The sequence below is a fragment of the Scyliorhinus canicula genome, chromosome 17 (genome assembly GCF_902713615.1).
Source record: "Scyliorhinus canicula chromosome 17, sScyCan1.1, whole genome shotgun sequence".
NCBI lineage: Eukaryota > Metazoa > Chordata > Chondrichthyes > Carcharhiniformes > Scyliorhinidae > Scyliorhinus > Scyliorhinus canicula.
In genome coordinates this window covers 27,380,778-27,399,545 of record NC_052162.1, presented here as the reverse complement: position 1 = coordinate 27,399,545, position 18,768 = coordinate 27,380,778, and the positions used below count along the sequence as shown (strand labels likewise).

Here is an 18,768-nt window from a genome sequence, read left to right as displayed (position 1 = left end):
GTTCGTGTCCAACTTTTCCTCTTGTACAAAGGTCCAGGCCTCCTCTGGGGACTCGAAATAATGATGTTGGTCCTTGTAGGTGACCCACAAGCGCGCCGGTTGCAACATTCCAAATTTGATCTTTTTCGCGTGTAGCACCGCCTTTGTCCGGTTGTACCGGGCCCGCCGCTTTGCCACCTCCGCACTCCAGTCCTGGTACACCCTTACCGTCGAGTTCTGCCACTTGCTGCTTTTCTCCCTTTTAGCCCACCTCAGGACTTTCTCTCGATCACTTAGCCGCTGGAACCGCACCAGCACCGCCCTCGGGGGCTCGTTTGCCCTAGGCCTCCTGGCCATGACCCGGTATGCCTCTTCCAATTCCAGGGGCGCCGGACCGGCCCCTTCCCCCATCAGGGAGCTCAACATCTCCGCCACATATCCCGGGAGATCCGACCCCTCCAGGCCTTCTTCCAGGCCCAGGATCCTCAAATTTTTCCTCCTCATCCGAGTGTCCAGCTCCTCGAAGCGGCTCTGCCACTTCATGTGGAGTGCCTCGTGCACCTCCACCTTTGCCCCGATGACTGTGGCCTCCTCCTCCCTCGCGGCCATCTCCTGCTGCAGATCTTTAATCGACGCCTCTTGGATCGCCTGGGCTCCCACCAACCTGGTGGCCGTCGCGTTCATGGACTCTAAGAGTTCCACTTTCATCTCCGTGAAAAAACGGAGGAGAGCGGCCTGCTGCTCCTCCGCCCATTTCTTCCACTCCTCCGGTGCACCGCCGGCCGCCATTTTGATTTTCTTCCCCTGCTTTTTTTGGGGAGCTGCTGCCGTTTTTCTTGCCGCTCCACTCCGGGTACCGACCATAAAATCGGTCTAGCTCTCCTCAGGGGACCTTCCCCCACCGGGATTCGTTTTTCCAGCGCCGTTGGGGCCCTCCAATTGGCCCAAAAACACCTTTGTTGCAGGAGCTTCCAAATGTGCGGCTTAGCTAGTCATAGCCGCAACCGGAAGTCCTGATCTATATTCTATTGTCGGGTTCTTTTTTTATAAGGATGGTAAAGCATCCTCTTAATGTACAATTCAGAATTTGACTAATAAAATTTACATGTTTAAACAAAATAATTTCCACTATCAGTCGAATCAGCATATGACATAATCATATGAACATAACTGAGAGGAGCTTGCCAGTTATATTCTGATAAAAAGATATGTGATGATCCGGTCAGTAATATGCGATTCTGCATGCAAGCTAACTCTTACCAAGGCAATCTATGGTAAAATTAATTTTGTAAGCAAGGCTAAGTATCAAAAAAAAACTACAAAAAAGAACGAAAGACTGGCAACAATTCTTTCTTCTATACTTTGCATATGATATAATTCAAGCAAACTAACACAAAGTGGAGGGGGGGGGGAACCCTCCCCTCCCCCCCCCCCAATCCCCCCCCCCATCCCATTTGCGGTGGGCAGGAAAGCTGGAGAATTGAGGGAGAGTCCCAAACGCTGGTGGGATTGCGCATCCCCCTGCCAATGATGTCACTGGGATTCCACCATGCAATGATGGGAACCCAACACATTAATGTACTGTGGGGTTCCGCCCACCCCCTCCCCCACCGTGTAGTCACGCCGGCAAGGGTTACAACAGGTTTTGACAAATGCCAGGATACACCGCCAAGTATAGCCCCCAGGTGAGAGGATTACGCCTTCCGTTCGGGAGGTTTGGAGTTCCGTGGAGTGTTTTTTAAATTTTGGGGGGAATTTAAGAAAGAAAACTCAATACAAAATGGGATAGAGGCTTTCATAGGCATTAAAAGAAGGAAAATAATAGTTTGATTGGGGAGGATCACTTGCGGAGGAAGGAGGGAGTCTCATTGGAGACATTAAACATTTGGTTTGATTTTTGCAAATAATGTTGGAGGTGAGAAACGCTGGAGTTTTAGATGTGGAGATGATGCAGTTGGTAGGTAACTGGAAAATAATTTGGTTCCGCAAAAGTAAGCAGGGCTATTGGTGGAACTGGCCTGGCATTAAAGGGGGAATCACTCTAATCTATCGAAAGACATCAAGAGGGGAGCAGACGCTTGAATTTTTCAATACACATGAAATACACAAAGTTAGCCATGGAACTGGAGAGTAACCAATGAAATGCCGCATTTGGGAAAGGAAGCTGGGAAACTGAAGACCAGTTAGTCTAGTAGCCAGTCGTGGATAAACTCCTGGAATCCATAGAGCGCCATTTTCTGGACGTTCGTGCTAGCGGGATCTGCCGGTCCTGCCAAAGGTGACCCTCCATCCCGGCAGCTGGAAGGGCAAACCACACAAAGTACCGTTGATGCTGGCAGGGTCTTGTAAACACCAGCTACCTCCGCTGTCAGAAAACACGCCGGGGGGAGGGGGGAGGCGAGGCGTTGTTGCCGGAAGTCCCACCCATAATTTGGGATAAATAAGCATTCCGTACCTCTGGGTTTGATCTGAGACAGCCAATACAAATTGGTTAAAACCAAAACCTGTGTTTGAAAAATTTAGCATTGTTTTTTAAGCAGTGGAAGTTTGGTTTGTGGCAGGATGCAGAGGCTGCAGTTAGGGCACTGCAAGCAATGTGTAAAGCATTGATTCATTAGGGCAGTGCCAGGGTAGGAAACTATCGTTATGAGTAGAGATGAGAGAGAGAGATACTGGGACTGAGAAGAGGTTTTAATTAAGGTTTCGTTTTCAATTGCAGCGGGTTTTGATCTGATTAAATGGGGAAAGCCCATTTTTTTGCTCCTGATGGGCAGGTTGGTGATGAGGACTTTGATTTAAATTTGTTACACTGAGCGAGGAGAGAGGTCAAGAGAGAATTTTTTACGTAAGAAGGTTTCCGAGAATGGCATACTTTGACAAGGAGTGGCTGATGCATCTTTGTGTGAATTGGATATGTATTTGAAGCAGGGGATGGTACCGGGGTATGTTCAGAGAGAACAGCAAAGGACATTGGGATAAGTTTAAAATTAACAATGAACCAGCTAAGCATAGTGGGTCTTGTGGTCACTTCCAACCACGGGGGGGGGGGGGGGGGGGGGGGGGTCAGAGAGGGCTGGTTTAGTACACTGGGCTAATTAGCTGGCTTGTAATGCAGAACAAGGCAGTAGCCTGGGTTCAATTCCCGTACCAGCCTCCCCGAACAGGTGCCGGAATGTGGCGACTAGGGGCTTTTCACAGTAACTTTATTAAAGCCTACTCGTGACAATAAGCGATTATTATTATTTCTGTGACGTCAACATTCCGGTGGGAATGGATATTTTAAAAAATAAATCTAAAGTACCCAATTATTTTTTCCAATTAAGGGGCAATTTAGTGTGGCCAATTCACCTATCCTGCACATAAGACCATAAGACATAGGAGCGGAAGTAAGGCCATTCGGCCCATCGAGTCCACTCCACCATTCAATCATGGTTGATTTCAACTCCATTTACCCGCTCTCTCCCCAATACATCCCCAACATCTTTAGGTTGTTTAATTAATTAATCATAGAACACTTGTGGGGGTGAAACCCACACAGACATGGGGAGAATGTGCAAACTCCACAGTGACCTCACGGTAGCATGGTGGTTAGCATCAATGCTTCACAGCTCCAGGTTCGGTTCCCGGCTGGGTCACTGTCTGTGTGGAGTCTGCACGTCCTCCCCGTGTGTGCGTGGGTTTCCTCCGGGTGCTCCGGTTTCCTCCCACAGTCCAAAGATGTGCGGGTTAGGTGGATTGGCCATGCTAAATTGCCCGTAGTGTAAGGTTAATGGGGGGATTGTTGGGTTACGGGTATACGGGTTACGTGGGTTTAAGTAGGGTGATCATTGCTCGGCACAACATCGAGGGCCGAAGGGCCTGTTCTGTGCTGTACTGTTCTATGTTCTATGACCCAGGGCCGGGATTCGAACCCGGGTCTTCAACGCTGTAGGCAGCAGTGCTAACGACTGTGCCACCGTGCTGCCCTTGGGATTGGATATTGATTTTTTTTTTAAGTGCCCAATTCGGGTTTTTTCCAATTAGGGGACAATTTAGCATGGCCAATCCACCTACTACGCAGACATGGGGAGAATGTACATACTCCACACGGTCAGTGACCCGGGGCCAGGATCAAACCCGGGTCCTCGGTGCCGTGAGGTAGCAGTGCTAACCACTGCGGTGGGGTTGGATATTGATGTTCAAAGTTGCAACCTAAAACCCTGTAATGTTTTACGCACTTCCGCAATCCTTGTATTCACTGTTTAAAATATTTATTTGACAGAAAGTCCTGCCAAAAATTCAGATGTTGAAACATATCATTTACGTGGACAACAAGGTCATCAATACTTCAGGATACTCAGAAACTCTTCAGATTCACAGTATGGAGTCTGTGGAAGAGCTTGGAGCCAAACCTGAGAACAGTATGTATAAAGGCAATTTCGCCTTCCATCACTGCACACAGTAATTTAACATATTCAGGCTCTTTTCTATTAATATAGATTTTTAAATTCTCATCCTGTTTTCTCAATGGCCTCTCTTCCCCCTTTATCTGTAATATCCTCCAACCTGACAGCCCTCTTGAGATTCATGCCTGCCCGAATTCCGGCCTCTTGAGCATCTACAGGTGGCACAGTGGCTAGCACTGCTGCTTCACAGTGCCAAGGACCCGGGTTCGATTCCAGCCTTGGATAACTGTCTGTGTGGAATTTGTACATTCTCCCCATGTCTGTGGGTTCCTCCGATGCTCCGGTTTAACCCCGCGGTCCAAAAATGTGCACGTTGGGTGGATTGGCCGTGCTAAATTGCCCCAAAGATATGCAGGTTAGGTGAGGTTACGGGGATAGACGAGGGAGTGGGCCTAGGTGGAATGTTCTTTTGTCGGACCCGATGGGCCGAATAGCCGCCTCCTGCATTGCAGAGATTCTCTACACACTTGCCTGCGACCTGCAGTATCTTTCCCTGGAGCCTGGACTTCAAAATAAAATTCAGCGTAAGGCTGGCAAGCCTAGAGTAATCAAGGTTGCGGTTTTACAGCTTTTTGTGGAAAATCTTTTTAAAAGTCCAGTTTATCCTCCATATATTTCTAGTGCTCCCATAATACTTCAGGTAATTTCAATTCGTGGCCCTAATTGTGTGTCGTCACAAGACACTAACCGGCCTATCCTCTGACTTGTGTGCACATTTAGAACGGAGCAATGTAACCATGTGGAAGGTATTTGATATTGAGATGATAATTCCTTTGCATCGCATTGATTATGGTGCCTCCTTCACAGTGGATATAACCCCATCTCGGCCTGTTCCATCGGACTTGGCTGTGGTGATGTACACAAGTGGCTCTACAGGTCATCCAAAGGGAGTGATGATGATCCACAGTAACTTAATAGCCGGTATGACTGGTCAATGTCAAAGGATACCCGGGCTGGGGTAAGTGGTCGCCTCTCTGCACTGTACTTACTTTGCTGAATTTTCAGCGACGTCCTGCTTGTTGTTGAATTAAGATTCAGTCTCGCCTGGAAACTGGCACTGTTCGAATCGGCAATTTTTAATTTTCCCCTTTTTATTTAGAAAGAAAATCAAAAGCAAGAGTTAACTCTGCAATGGCAGCTAATTGGAGGGGCGGGCAATTTTTTCTGGCAATTTCCTGTTTCAGAGGAAGTGACCAAATGCAGGGTGATAGTGAGGTGGAAGCTGTTTTGCTTCAACTCCGTGCCAATCCTTTTGGTTTGGCTGAAATCACAGAGTGGTACACTGACTCACCTCACCACTCCTAATCCCTGTTTTCCATTCGGATAGTTTAAAATTAGAGAAATGTTATCATTATCGTTGCAGATCACCCAGGTGTATTTGTCTCAGAGTCAGTCTGGAAGGCCGCCTCCAGACTTTACATGGTGCATTGAAGTAGCCGCAAACACCTGTTAGTTTATCTGACTCCATCACATTCCGATATGACAACCCACCCCGTGATTATTTCTATACATGCTGTTAGCCATGGGTCAAAAGGCCATTGGCTCAAATCCTACCACAGAGCACGAGATCAAGGCTGACACTCCAGTGTGGTACTGGGGGAGCGCTGCACGTTTTGTGTTGATGTCCTTTGGATGAAACATTAAACTGAGGCCCCATCTGTCCTCAAAGTGGGGGGACAGGAATGATCCCACAGCACTGCTTGGCAGAAGAGCAAGGGTGCTCTCCCTAGTGCGACCTTTAAGACCTATCTGGATAGGCACATGAGCAGTCTATGTATAGGATACAGACGGTTGGTCCAGATAGGAGACGTGATCGACGGAGGCTTGGAAGACCGAAGGGCCTGTTCCTGTGCTGCCTTGTTCTTTGTTAGTTTCCTGGGCAACCTCCCTCAGTGCTTACTCCCCTTACTCTCCTTGTTTGTGGGAGCTTGCTATATACAAATACATTACAATCAAGACAACACATAACTGGCTGCTAGCACTTTAGATGCCCTAGGTTTGTAAAAGGCACTTTATAATGGAAGGTATAATTCTGGATCAAGATGTGCCCAGTGTTCAGAAGTTTAAAGCTTGTTTTTGCTCCTATCCCTCTAGTCTAGTTATTTTGGGATTTTCCTGTCCTAACTCTCTACCGCTTGTTTCAGAGATGAGGGGCGGAATTCAACCCGGAGTGTTTCACGATGGCGTTGGAGGCCGCTCCTCGCCCCCTATCTCCCCCCCCCCCCCCCCCGGGGGCTAGGCGCGGCGTGCCGTAAATCTCGGCCGCCGAGAATGACGCGGCCGGCGCGCCTAATGACGTCAGCCGCGCATGCGCAGGTTGGCCGGCTCCAACCCGCGCATGCACGGTTGCCGTCTTCCCCTCCGCTGCCCCGCAAGACGTGGTGGCTTGATCTTGCGGGGCGGCGGAGGGGAAAGAGTGCTTCCCTTGGAGATGCCGGCCCGACGATCGGTGGGCACCAATCGCGGGCCTGTCCCCTCCCGAGCACGGCCGTGGTGCTCACTCCCCTCTCTGCCCCAAGCCACAAACGAACCTTTGATGCCATGTTCACGCCGGCAGTGACCAGGTGTGGTTGCTGCCGGCGTGAACAGGTCGGGAACGGCAGGCCGCTCGGCCCATCCGGGCCGGAGAATCACGGGTCGCCGTGAAAAACGGGGACCCGCGATTTTCCGAGCGGCGTGTTGCAAAACGCGACACGCCATTTTGGGGGGGTGGGAGAATCGCGGGGGGTGCCAGAGCGGCCCTCCCGCGATTCTCCCACCTGGCGTGGGAGCGGAGAATCGCGCCCAAGGTGTTCATATCTTGCATTCATATTTCCTTTTAAGAGTGTGTTGGAAAATCTAATGTGTGCTTACTTTTAATAAGTTGTTTTCTTTCCAAACTCAAATTCCCCAGATGTATCCTTTTAAAAAAGACAACTGCTCCAAGTTTTCAAACCTAAATCCCAAGTTTTAAGAAAGAATCATTACTTAAATCTTGCATTATATAAACACAGACTTACTTAGGATTAAAAACAAATTCCTTGTCTGAACAAATTGATGTTTCAGCATCAAGCCTTTTTAGAATTTACGAAATGTGCCAAATTTTGTCCTTTTTTGTTTTTCCTAGACCCAAAGATACATATATTGGTTATCTGCCATTAGCTCACGTGTTGGAACTTACTGCAGAGATTTCCTGCGTTGCCTACGGCTGTCGAATTGGTTATTCATCTCCCCAAACCCTGTCTGATCAGGTGAGCAACGTTTTGACTTTCTAAAAGGCAGCTCTCCATGACAATTCTGGAGAAGGGTTTCTGGTAAGACTGCAGTTAACATTCCTGGCAGAACATAGTTTCATATGGCTTCTGTCCACCTCGTCCATTCGTATCTCAGCAACTCAAGGGGAGTAAGCAACACTCCTTGCGCGTAATAAAATGGAACCTCACGCTAAACTAAGCAGCTGTCCCAAATGTATTATGACTTTTACTTAAAAGTGGGAGGTTATTTTTCCACTGAACACCGTGTTTGCCCTGCACTGTTTTCTGAAATTGTATGTTACTGAATTGATTTGATTTACTGATTGCACTAGTTTGAGCACTGGCTGACTGTAGGGTTGAACAAGTTGATGTGTGTGTCGTCAGTGCACCATTGTTTAGTTTTGTTCTCTTCTATTGTTTCACAGTCAACTAAGATCAAAAAGGGCAGTAAGGGTGACTGTTCCATCCTGAGGCCAACACTGATGGCAGCTGTTCCAGTGAGTGAGCTTTTCTCCAGCCTATCAACCGGGAGTGTTAATTTTCAGTAAAATTTTTATATGCACAAAGAATAATCGGGGCTCGAGGGGGATCTGGTTGTGTGGATTAAAAAACCTTTTGTCTACTTTATGTAGGCTGCGATGCCCTAGTTTGGCAAAATAAATTCAGTAGATGGTGTTAACAATGTTAACGTTTGCTGACGATATGAAAATAATTGATCCAATATTATAGTTGGGGACTAAGTAAAAGAAAGAGCAGAAAAAAACCCTGCTGCTATTAGATGTTCCGCCACTTTGATAACTCTGCTTTTACCCTTTAGGAAATCATGGATCGAATCTATAAAAACGTAATGAGCAAGGTGCAGGAGATGAACTACGTACAGAGGACTCTGTTTAAACTAGGTTATGATTACAAATTGGAGCAGATCAAGAGAGGATATGATGCACCCCTCTGCAACATGTAAGGAAACCGTGAAATTTCACAAAAGCTTGGGTCAGCATTAATTGCTTTGAGGAGGTTAAATATCATTAAAACAAGAGCACCTTCTTCTGAAAGATTGTAAACCAAAATGGAGCTGGATATATTGTACTGAGATGCGAATTGGTTGCATCCTCTTCGATAAAAGGAACTTTGCTTCTGTTCTAACTTGCAGCAAGTTCTGTTCCCTCATCATCCCTGTTATCGCTGCCCTACATTGACTCTCGGTCAAGCAAAAGTTGATTTAAAAATTCTCATCCTTGTTTTTTCCCCCTCCTTTGCGCCCCCCCAAGCTCTGTAATCTCCTCCTCCTCCAGCCCACAACCCTCCCAAGGTATTTGTGCATATCTAATGCTGACCTTTCCCGTATCCTTTATTTTAATCGCTCTATCATTGGTGGCTGTGCCTCGAGTTGCCTAGGCACTATACTCTAACTCCCATTCTGTACCTCTACTCCTCTCCATCTCCTTTTGTTCCTTTTAAGACACTCCTTTGATCATACCTTTGGCCACCTGCCCGATATCTCTCCTCTTTTTGGCTCTGTCGTACTGTGTCGTTTTGTAATGTTGATTTGAAATGCCTTGGGACATTTACCCTGATAAAAATATAAGTTCTTTATGGAAGAAAATTCTACACGCTTGCCCATGTCTGTGTGTGTTGTATACTATTGTGTGTTTTGGGTATTTGGGATCGCCATATTAAATACCATTTCTGTGCCCAATTTTAATGGAATTTTTTTTGTGTTTATCATAGGCTATTATTTAAAAAGGTGAAATCTCTGTTGGGAGGAAATGTTCGGATGATGCTGTCTGGAGGAGCTCCTCTTTCTCCTCAAACGCAACGGTTTATGAATGTGTGTTTCTGCTGCCCAGTCGGGCAAGGTTACGGCCTGACTGAAACATGTGGTGCTGGATCTATCACTGAAGGTGAGAACTTGAACCATCAAAGAAAATCGTGCTCCCTGGAGAGTGGCAGCTGCTTCTCGGAGGTCGAGAAGTGATCTGGGAAGCCAACTAGGCACATTTAATATTTGGTGATAGCGACCACAACATGGTCCAATTTAAGCTTGTTATGGACAAAGGAATAGGCGAGATGCAAAAAAAAAAGGGGTTCGGATTGGGGGAGAGCGGATTCTAGTAAAATAAGGCAGGATCTGGCCAAGGTCAACTGGGAAGAGCTAGTTGTCGGGAAATGTACAGAAGAGCAGTGGTGAAATTTCAAAAAGGAAATGGGGAGGGTACAGGCCCAACATGGTAATAGGAAGGAGTAACAAGCTCAGAGAGCCATGGATGACCAGAGACATGCAGGATACGATGAGAAGGAAAAGAGAGGCTTTTAGCAAGTACAAGGGGAGAAAATCAACGGAGACATTAGTGCGCTACAGAAAGTGCAGGATGGAGCTTAAGAAAGCAATTAGGAGAGCAAGGCGGGGATATGAGAAAGCTCTGGCTGGTAAAAGTAGGGAAAATCCCAAGGTATTCTATAAGCACATCAATGTGAAGAGGCTAACTAGGGAAAGAGTCGGGACCCAGGGGGAAATCTGTGGGTGGAGCCAGAGGACATTGGTACGGTGTTGAACAAATACTTCACATCTGACTTCACATCCTTCCTATAATAAGGTAGATATGGAACTCTGAGAGAGACTGGGAGGTTCTTGAGAAAATTGTCATGGGCGTGACAAGGTATTGGAGATATTGGCGGACTTGAATGTGGAAGAATCTCCAGGTATGGACGAATTGTGTCCAGGTTGTTGTGGGAGGCAAGGGAGGAGATTTCAGGGGACCTGATCCAAATTTTTAATTCTTCTCTGGCCACGGGAGAAGTGCCAGAGGACCGGAGAACCAGGAATGTGGTCTCACTATTTGAGAAAGGCTGTAGAGATAAGCCAGGGATCTATATGCCAGTGAGTCTCAATTCAGTGGTGGGGAAACTAATGGACAAAATTGTACGGACAGATTCTATCTCCACTTGGAGAGGCAAGGTTTTATCAGGAATAGTCAGCATGACTTTGTCAGACGGAGGTCATGCCAACAGATTTGATTGAATTTTTTGAGCATGTGTGTAGGTGAGGGTAGTGCAGTTGATATAGTTTACATGGATTTCAGCAAAACCTTTGACAAGGTCCCACAAGGGAGATTTTTAAAGAAGGCAAATGCACAGGGGATACAGGGTAACTTGATAAAGGTGGATTCAAAATTGGCTTAGCTGTAGGAGACAGAAGATGATGACAGACTGGAAGCTTTAGAGATTGGAAGCCAGTGCCCAGTGGCGTACCACAGGGAATCTGTGCTGGGTCCTCTATTGTTTGCTATTTATATAAACATGACTATATGGAAGGTAGGATCAGTAAGTTTGCAGATGACACAAAGATTGGCCAGGTGGTTAACAGTGAGGTTGAGTGTCTTGGGTTACAGGAAAATATGGACGAGATGGTCAAATGGGCAGAAAAGTGGCAGATGGAATTTAACCCTGAAAAGTGTGAGATGATGCACTTTGGAAGGAACAATGTGACAAGGAAATATTCGCTGAATAGCCCGACACTGGGAAATTCTGAGGAACAAAGGGACCTTGGTGTGTTTGTTCATAGATCTCTGAAGGTAGAAGGGCAGGTTAATAGGGTAGTGAAGAAGGCAAATAGGACACTTGCCTTTATCAATCAAGACATAGATTACAAAGCAGGATGGCCATGTTGGTGAGGCCATAGCAGGAGTACGGTGTGTAATTCTGGTTGCCACATTATAGCAAGGATGTGTTTGCACTGGAGGGGATGCAGAGGCGATTCACCAGGATGTTGCCTGGGATTGAAGATTTAAGTAATGACGAGAGGTTGGATAGGCTGGGTTGTTTTCGCAGGAGCTGAGAAGACTGAGGGATGACCTGATCAAGGTGTACAGGATTATGAGGGGCATGGACAAGCTACGTAGGGAGCAGCTGTCCCCCTTAGTTGGAGGGTCAGTTACAAGGGGAAACAAGTTTGAGGTGAAGGGCAGGAGGTTTAGGGGGGATTTGAGAAAAAGCTTTTTTACCCAGAGGGGGATGATAGTCTGGAATGCACTTCTTGGGAGGATGGGCGAGGCGGGTTGCCTTAAATTCTTTAAAAGGTACCAGGATGAGCACTTGGCACATCATAACATTCGGGCCAGGTGCTGGCAAATGGGATTAGGTAGACAGGTCAGGTGTTTTTCATGTGTCGGTGCAGACTTGATGGGCCGAAGGGCCTCTTCTGCATTGCGGTATTCTGTGATTCTGACGCAGTGGCATAGTTGTATTGCCACTGGATTCATAATACAGAGATCCGGGATAATGCTCTGGGGACCCGGGTTTGAATCCCACCATGGTAGATGGTGGGATTAGAGTTAACTAAAAATCTGGAGGGCAGCACGGTGGCCTAGTGGTTAGCACAACTGCCTCACGGCGCTGAGGTCCCAGGTTCGATCCCGGCTCTGGGTCACTGTCCGTGTGGAGTTTGCAAATTCTCCCCGTGTCTGCGTGGGTTTCGCCCCCACAACCCAAAAAATGTGCAGAGTAGGTGGATTGGCCACACTAAATTGCCCCTTAATTGGAAAAAATAATTGGCTAATCTAAATTAAAAAAAAAAAAAAAATCTGGATTTAAAAGTCAAAATGGTAACCATGAAACCACTGTCGATTATTGTAAAAGCCCATCTGATCTATCAGGCCTACCTGTGACTCCAGATCCACAGCAATGGGGTTGGCTTTTAAATGCGGGACTGTGCTGAACATTTACTACCTCCTTCCTGATGGGACTGGCAACAAATGCTGAAATGAATTTTTAAAAATACATATTTCAGGGAATAAAAAATGACGCCTGATTTATTTGAGTAATTTTTTTCAAACATTTAAAAAAAATAATTACCAAAGTTCTTGTAGCTGTGTTAAGTTCTCGTCATTTTTAGCTGTATGTTTTTGTGCATAGTTTTGAAGGAAGATATTGTCCTCTATCTAATTGCTTCCTATAGGAGAGCAACCGACGAAAAGGGTTTTTGTTCCTCTTCCTGCGACTTAATACATAGCAAATGTGCTGATCAAAATGCTGCAAGAATATGGAAAATTGGTTTCTGTCCTTTGACTTTACAACGTCTAAATAGAGCAGATATGAAAACACTGGAGACACACGGCAGTTTAGTAAACATGTGAAAGAAAGGCAGCCTAAGATTCTGATCCATTTGAGTTGAGCTGGCCCTTGCTAAAGACAGCTCCGACTAGCATTTTAATGGCTTTGGTGCTGTTTAGAGTTTCTGCCACGAGTAACAATTGGAAGCAATAATTATTATGCAGTCAGCACAAGATTTGCGTCAAGGTTTTTGGATTTTCCATTGACTTTTCCAAGAAGTGTCAGTTATTTTAACACTCCCCCCCCCCCCCCCCCCCCCCCCCCCCCCCCCCCCCCCTCTCATCCGTGGGATGGGTTGGGACAAGGAGAACATCTGAAAATGAAGCTTTTAAATTGAGCTTCTGCATCTATATATTCACACTTTTAAAAGTTTAGTGCTTTTACACAGAAGCATTGTTTAAACTCAATTGTCATAATTGACCAAATTGCAGTAATGCAATATCCCTCTGCTGCATTAGATAGCACTTGGTAACTATATACAATAATAATCTTTATTAGTGTCACAAGTAGGCATACATTAACACTGCAGTGAAGTTACTGTGAAAATCCCCGAGTCGCCACATTCCGACACCTGTTGGGGTACACAGGGGGAGAATTCAGAATGTCCAAATTACCTAACAGCACGTCTTTCGGGACTTGTGGGAGGAAACCAGAGCACTCTGAGGAAACTCACACACACACGGGGAGAACCTAGACTCCACACAGACAGTGACCCAAGCCGGGAATCAAACCTAGGAACCTGGCGCTGTGAAGCAACTGTGCTAACCACTGTGCTACCGTGCTGCCCCAGCATCACCCTTTCCCCTGAATCAGCCATGATTACTTAATGCTGGACTGCATGCTCTACTGGAGATACAATCGTTAAGAAATGCTCAACTACTTTGACGAGAGGAATGCATTGTTGTTGAATAGCAATCTCTCAAGTGGAAAAACAATATTGATGGACGTAATACATGTTTTAGCAGGGAGTATGGTGATGCACGGGCACGCACAGAGATTATATGTTTCATCTGCATGACTGGCTCCACAATTAGGTGCAAATGTCTGTAGCTTAAGGCACCATATATTTAATTTATTGCTCGTACTTTTGAAAGGATTCCAAAAATCTAACCACAATATTTTTCTAATTTTAGTGTTGGACTACAGCACAGGCAGAGTTGGAGCCCCACTGATCTGTTGTGAAATCAAACTGAGAGACTGGGAAGAAGGTGCTTACACTAAATCTACATACGGACTTACCTTGGGACACTGTGTAATTCATTTGCTGTGGGTTTGAATGTCTGGGCACTATCATTAGAGGCAAGAATCAAGAAAGCCCTTGATCAGAATCACACCATGAATCTGTGTGACACTAGATGCTTGTTGTGGGAAGAATATAAAGATGTTGTAATACTGGCCTGTAGTACACCAGTGCTGTCACCAAGTTTTGGGTCAATTTCCATTTGATGTTGTGCTCTCCATTTAGGCAAGGTCTGAAGTGTGATTCCATGGGAAATGGCAATCTCTGTGACTCTGCCCAAGGGATTGTATTGACAGAATGAGGGGGCAGGAGCCATGGAGTGTTACTAATCTTTCAAAGAGCTGTTATGGGCTTGGTGGGCTGAAGTTCTAAAATTATTCGGCCATGTAGGTGTGGAGTACAAGAAGAAAGGAAAATAATAATCTTTAAGGTTTGCAGGGGAACTTTATCCCACTGCTTTCAAGATCCCCTGTATTTCTAACAGCATCACTGGATCGGGTAAATTTTCCTGTGTGCGGCATGTCCACGCACTCTGCATCTGTTTGTGTGCACATGGTTCGCTATGTATGTGCAACGTGTGTTAATAAATAACCTGGGTGTTTTATAGAATGAACAATTAACTTCTGAAAGGTTCAGAAGGAATTTTGTTGTGGTCTTAGTACTTGCTGATCCTTATTGTTAAACACTAGGTGGATACACAACTAATGACCAGCCCCATCCAAGAGGAGAAATACTGATTGGTGGACCAAATGTGGCAATGGGGTACTTCAAACTAAATAAATCCAGCCATGATTTTTTTGAGGACAACACTGGTCAGCGTTGGTTTTGCACAGGTGATGTTGGTGAATTCCACCCAGATGGCTGCTTACAGATAATTGGTAAGTGTCAATGGGAAGGTATGAACTGAATTGGGGACTGAAATAAAAGAGTTAATATCTCAAGTTCAATAGGACTCTTCCTCTGAATCAAAGAGCCACATTGGATTGGAAACATTAACTTTTTCTCTGCCCAGGTGCTACCTGACCTGCTGGGTTTTTCCAGCCTTTTTCTCCTTTAACCCAGAACTGAAAATGGACGCCCATTTTGATTGTGGAAGGCATCTGTTCCTTTTGCAGTTCTCTTGATAGTCATGTACTAGCGATGCCAGCATGTAATACTGTAACATGCAGATGAAGAAGGCCTTGGACTTGATATTGGCAAGTATCAATGAGCAACTACAGTTGATCCCTCTCTAGCAGGGAGATCAGCCAATAAGCGTCAACTGCTGATCACTATCTCCTGCTGTGTATCTGGGCTTTGGATGAATATACAATGTGGGTCAGTGCTTATACCAACCCTGTTTACATAGCCCACCAATAGTTGTTATCTGGGCTAGCTGATGAAGAATAATCATTCTCAATCCCCGATGGATTGGTGCTCATCTTCAGTCAGCACCTTCAGTAGAACAGAGTGGGGAACCAGTGGCATACTAGTAATTCCCTGAACTAGCAATCTGGAAGCTGAGGCTAATGCTTGGGGCACAAAGGCTCAAGACCCACCAAGGCAGCTGGAATAAATCTGGTCTGAAAAGTTAATAATGACCAACAAACCATTATTTAAAAAAAAAAAGACATCCTAGCCCACCTGATTAACTAATGTCTTTTAGGGAAGGAAATCTGCTGTCCTTACTTGGTCTGGCCTACAGCAATGTGTTTGACTCTGAACTGCCCTCTGAAATGGCAGAGCAAACCGCTCAGTTGTATAAAACTACCACAAAGTCTCAAAGGAGTGAATCCGGGGACACACTACCAGGCATCAACTTCAGCACCAGAAGAATCAGTGGCAAACCCAGCCCTCTTGACCCAGCAAAGTCTTCCTTACTAACATCCTGTGGCCTTGTGCCAAATTGGGAGAGCTGTCTCTCAGACTAGCAAGTAACAGCCTTTCATAGTCATACTGATGGAATCATACCTTACAGATAATCATACCTTACAGATAACAGACCAATGAGAGTGGAGAAAACTATTTGGGCATTGTCCTCACCCAATTACCTGCTGCAGATGTAATTAACCATGCTACAATCGATAGGAGTGAGTACCCTCTCCCAGGCAAATCACTCTTCATGTGTGGCACTACCACCGTGCTAATTGGGATAGACTTCGGACAGGATCTAACAGCTCAAGACTGGGCAACCATGAGGCGCTGTGGACCATAAGCAGCAGAATTGTGTACAACCACAATCTATAACCTCATGGAGGCATAATTCCCACGCTACCATTACCACCAAATTAGGGAATTATTTCTGGTTCAATGAAGAGTGCATGCCACGAGCAACACCAGGCATACCTAAAGAAGAGCTGTCGACCTGGTGAAGTTACAACGCAGGATTACTTGCGTGCCAAGCAGCATAAGCAGCAAATGATAGACAGAGCCAAGAAATTCCATAAAGGATGGATCCGATCTAAGGTCTGCAATCCTGCGACATCTAGCGTGAATAATGGTGGACAATTAAACAACTCCCATGGAGGAGGAGGCTCCGCAAATATCCCAACCCAGAGAAAGATGAGGCTGAAGCACTTGCAACAATCTTCAAGAACCACAGAGTTCTCGAGGACAGTTGTGCAGCAAGGAATAAAAACAAACAAAAGTGGGAGAATATCATGATTTCTGTTTTTGCTAGATTTGACATATTAAGACAGAGTGCATTTTAAAATTGCTTTACATTTAATGACATAAGAACTATCCCATATCTTGTGAAAAGTAGAATTTGACTGGAATCCTTACCGTGAGCTATTTAACGTTTTTTCTTTAAGTTTCTTACAATGTCAAGAGGTTTAGGCAGCTATGCACTGTGAGCTGGGCTCTTGTGATTTGATAACATTTGGACAATATTTCAGCCTGTTTGTTTTTCTTTTGCTGTATTCTTCCAAAATTTAACATTTGGAGCTACAGTTTTAATTATCGTTCATGAGTTTGAACTCATTTTGTCACAGCATAAATGTTTATTTTATAGATCGCAAGAAAGATTTAGTTAAACTGCAAGCTGGAGAATACGTATCTCTGGGCAAGGTGGAATCTGCCTTAAAGAGCTGTTCCCTCATTGATAATATTTGTGCGTACGCAAACAGGTAGGATTAAATTTCTATCACAATCCGGTCATTGTATTCTGCAATTCATTCTGATGTTGTGGTGTTATTCCATTCGTCGGATGTCCAAAGGGGATTTCTAAATATTGAGCTTCTTGTTTTGAAAGCAGGCCAGCTGAAAGTGGATCTAATCTTTGGCCTTAAATATAAAATGATTTTAGTGAGAGTGAGGGACGTGTGTTAAATGGAACAATCATTCCCTATGCTGACCAGGGAAGACAGTAGTGAAAAGGTAGATAATCTTGGGGTATGTGGTCAGACCTCAGTGCTGAATTCAGTATTGGTCATTATAACATCGGAAGATTATTGTCCTCAACGTGGTGCATATTTAGGCAGGACAATTAATACCTGCTCTCAAAAATCTTAAATTGACCAAGGAAATTGGGATGGTTCTGACTGGAGGTGATGGGACAAGAAATAAGACTTGTGGCTAAGAGAAGTTTTCCAAATTATGCAGAAGTTTGATTGAAGTTGGGCAATTTTTGGAGGAAAAAAAAAATTGAGCCACGTTAGAAATGATTAGGGCAGATGACCAAAAAGGTAGCGTCTTTAACCGAGGCAGACGGGCTTGTGAAGGAATTCCAGAGTTTTGGGGCAGATGCAGCTGGAAGCACCACCATCATTTGGTGGATTGATTAACATAGGGCATTGGCAAGAGGCCAGAACTGGAGGACACAAGAGGATTATAGGGCTGGAGGAGGTGACAGAAATAAGCTGGGCAAGGTCATGGAGGGTTATGAAAACATATCGCACAACAAAAAGGGGCACATGTTCCTGGGGGAAGAGGGAATGGGGAGAAGGTGGGTCCAGAGCCATCAAAGATGGCAGGCCCGTGCAGATAGCACTTCCTTATCAATTCCCCGTACACTGTGACTCGGTGCGCTACTAATCTGTCCTTAGCATTCCCAATGACTGGATTAAATAGACTTTTTTTATGTTACCGTGATTTTCCGGCACATGCGGACACTGGGGATCTGAAATATAAACAAAGGTCTGGAAAATCTCAGCTGGTCTGGCAGCATTTGTGGAGAGAGTCCGATTGGCCTCGAAACGTTAACTCTGTTTCTCTCCCAACAGATTCGGCCAAACCTGCTGAGTTTTTTTCCAACATTCTCTTTTTTTATTTAAGCCCCGGTCACTAGTTAGGGTGGGGGGGGGGGGGGCATTTTAGAATCGCACAAATTTGATCACCGGATTGAAGACGGTTATGTTCAAGCCAATGATAGAACTCTTTCAAGCTCTCCAGTCTCGGGATGAGGATAAAAGCTTAAAGGACATTAAGGTGTTGAGGTGTGTAATAGGGAAGTAAATGAAGAATCCAATCCTGATCTCTCGCACCTTCTGGTTGAACCTGAGCCCCACACGCTTGTTTTCTTTCGCAGTGAGCAATCTTACGTGATTAGTTTTGTGGTGCCCAATCAGAAGAAGCTGACTGCTCTTGCGGAGCAGAAACAAGTTCAGGGAACGTGGGAGGAAATTTGTAACGATAGCAAGATGGAAGCCGAGGTGCTGCGGGAGATCAAAGAAGCATCGGCGTCCAGTGAGTACAGTTAATTGATTAGCCTCCGCTTGGTATAGCTGAACGATCAGCAGGCTTAGAAATGGAGGCCATTTGACCTTTTAATGCCCTTTAATTT

The 18,768-nt window shown here is 45.5% G+C and overlaps 1 protein-coding gene across 9 annotated transcripts in view; it reads left to right on the top strand.

The window, feature by feature from the left end:
• Positions 1-18,768, top strand: part of acsl4a (acyl-CoA synthetase long chain family member 4a) — a 101,966-nt gene that overhangs the window by 78,306 nt on the left and 4,892 nt on the right. For all 9 annotated transcript variants that reach the window (XM_038775566.1, XM_038775563.1, XM_038775558.1 and 6 more), the window contains 10 exons: positions 4,241-4,379; positions 5,232-5,382; positions 7,531-7,654; positions 8,083-8,154; positions 8,475-8,614; positions 9,386-9,558; positions 13,900-13,974; positions 14,696-14,884; positions 16,999-17,113; positions 18,514-18,671. In XM_038775566.1, coding sequence (XP_038631494.1) covers positions 4,241-4,379; positions 5,232-5,382; positions 7,531-7,654; positions 8,083-8,154; positions 8,475-8,614; positions 9,386-9,558; positions 13,900-13,974; positions 14,696-14,884; positions 16,999-17,113; positions 18,514-18,671 — 1,336 coding nt within the window. The remainder of the gene's footprint in view (positions 1-4,240; positions 4,380-5,231; positions 5,383-7,530; positions 7,655-8,082; positions 8,155-8,474; positions 8,615-9,385; positions 9,559-13,899; positions 13,975-14,695; positions 14,885-16,998; positions 17,114-18,513; positions 18,672-18,768) is intronic.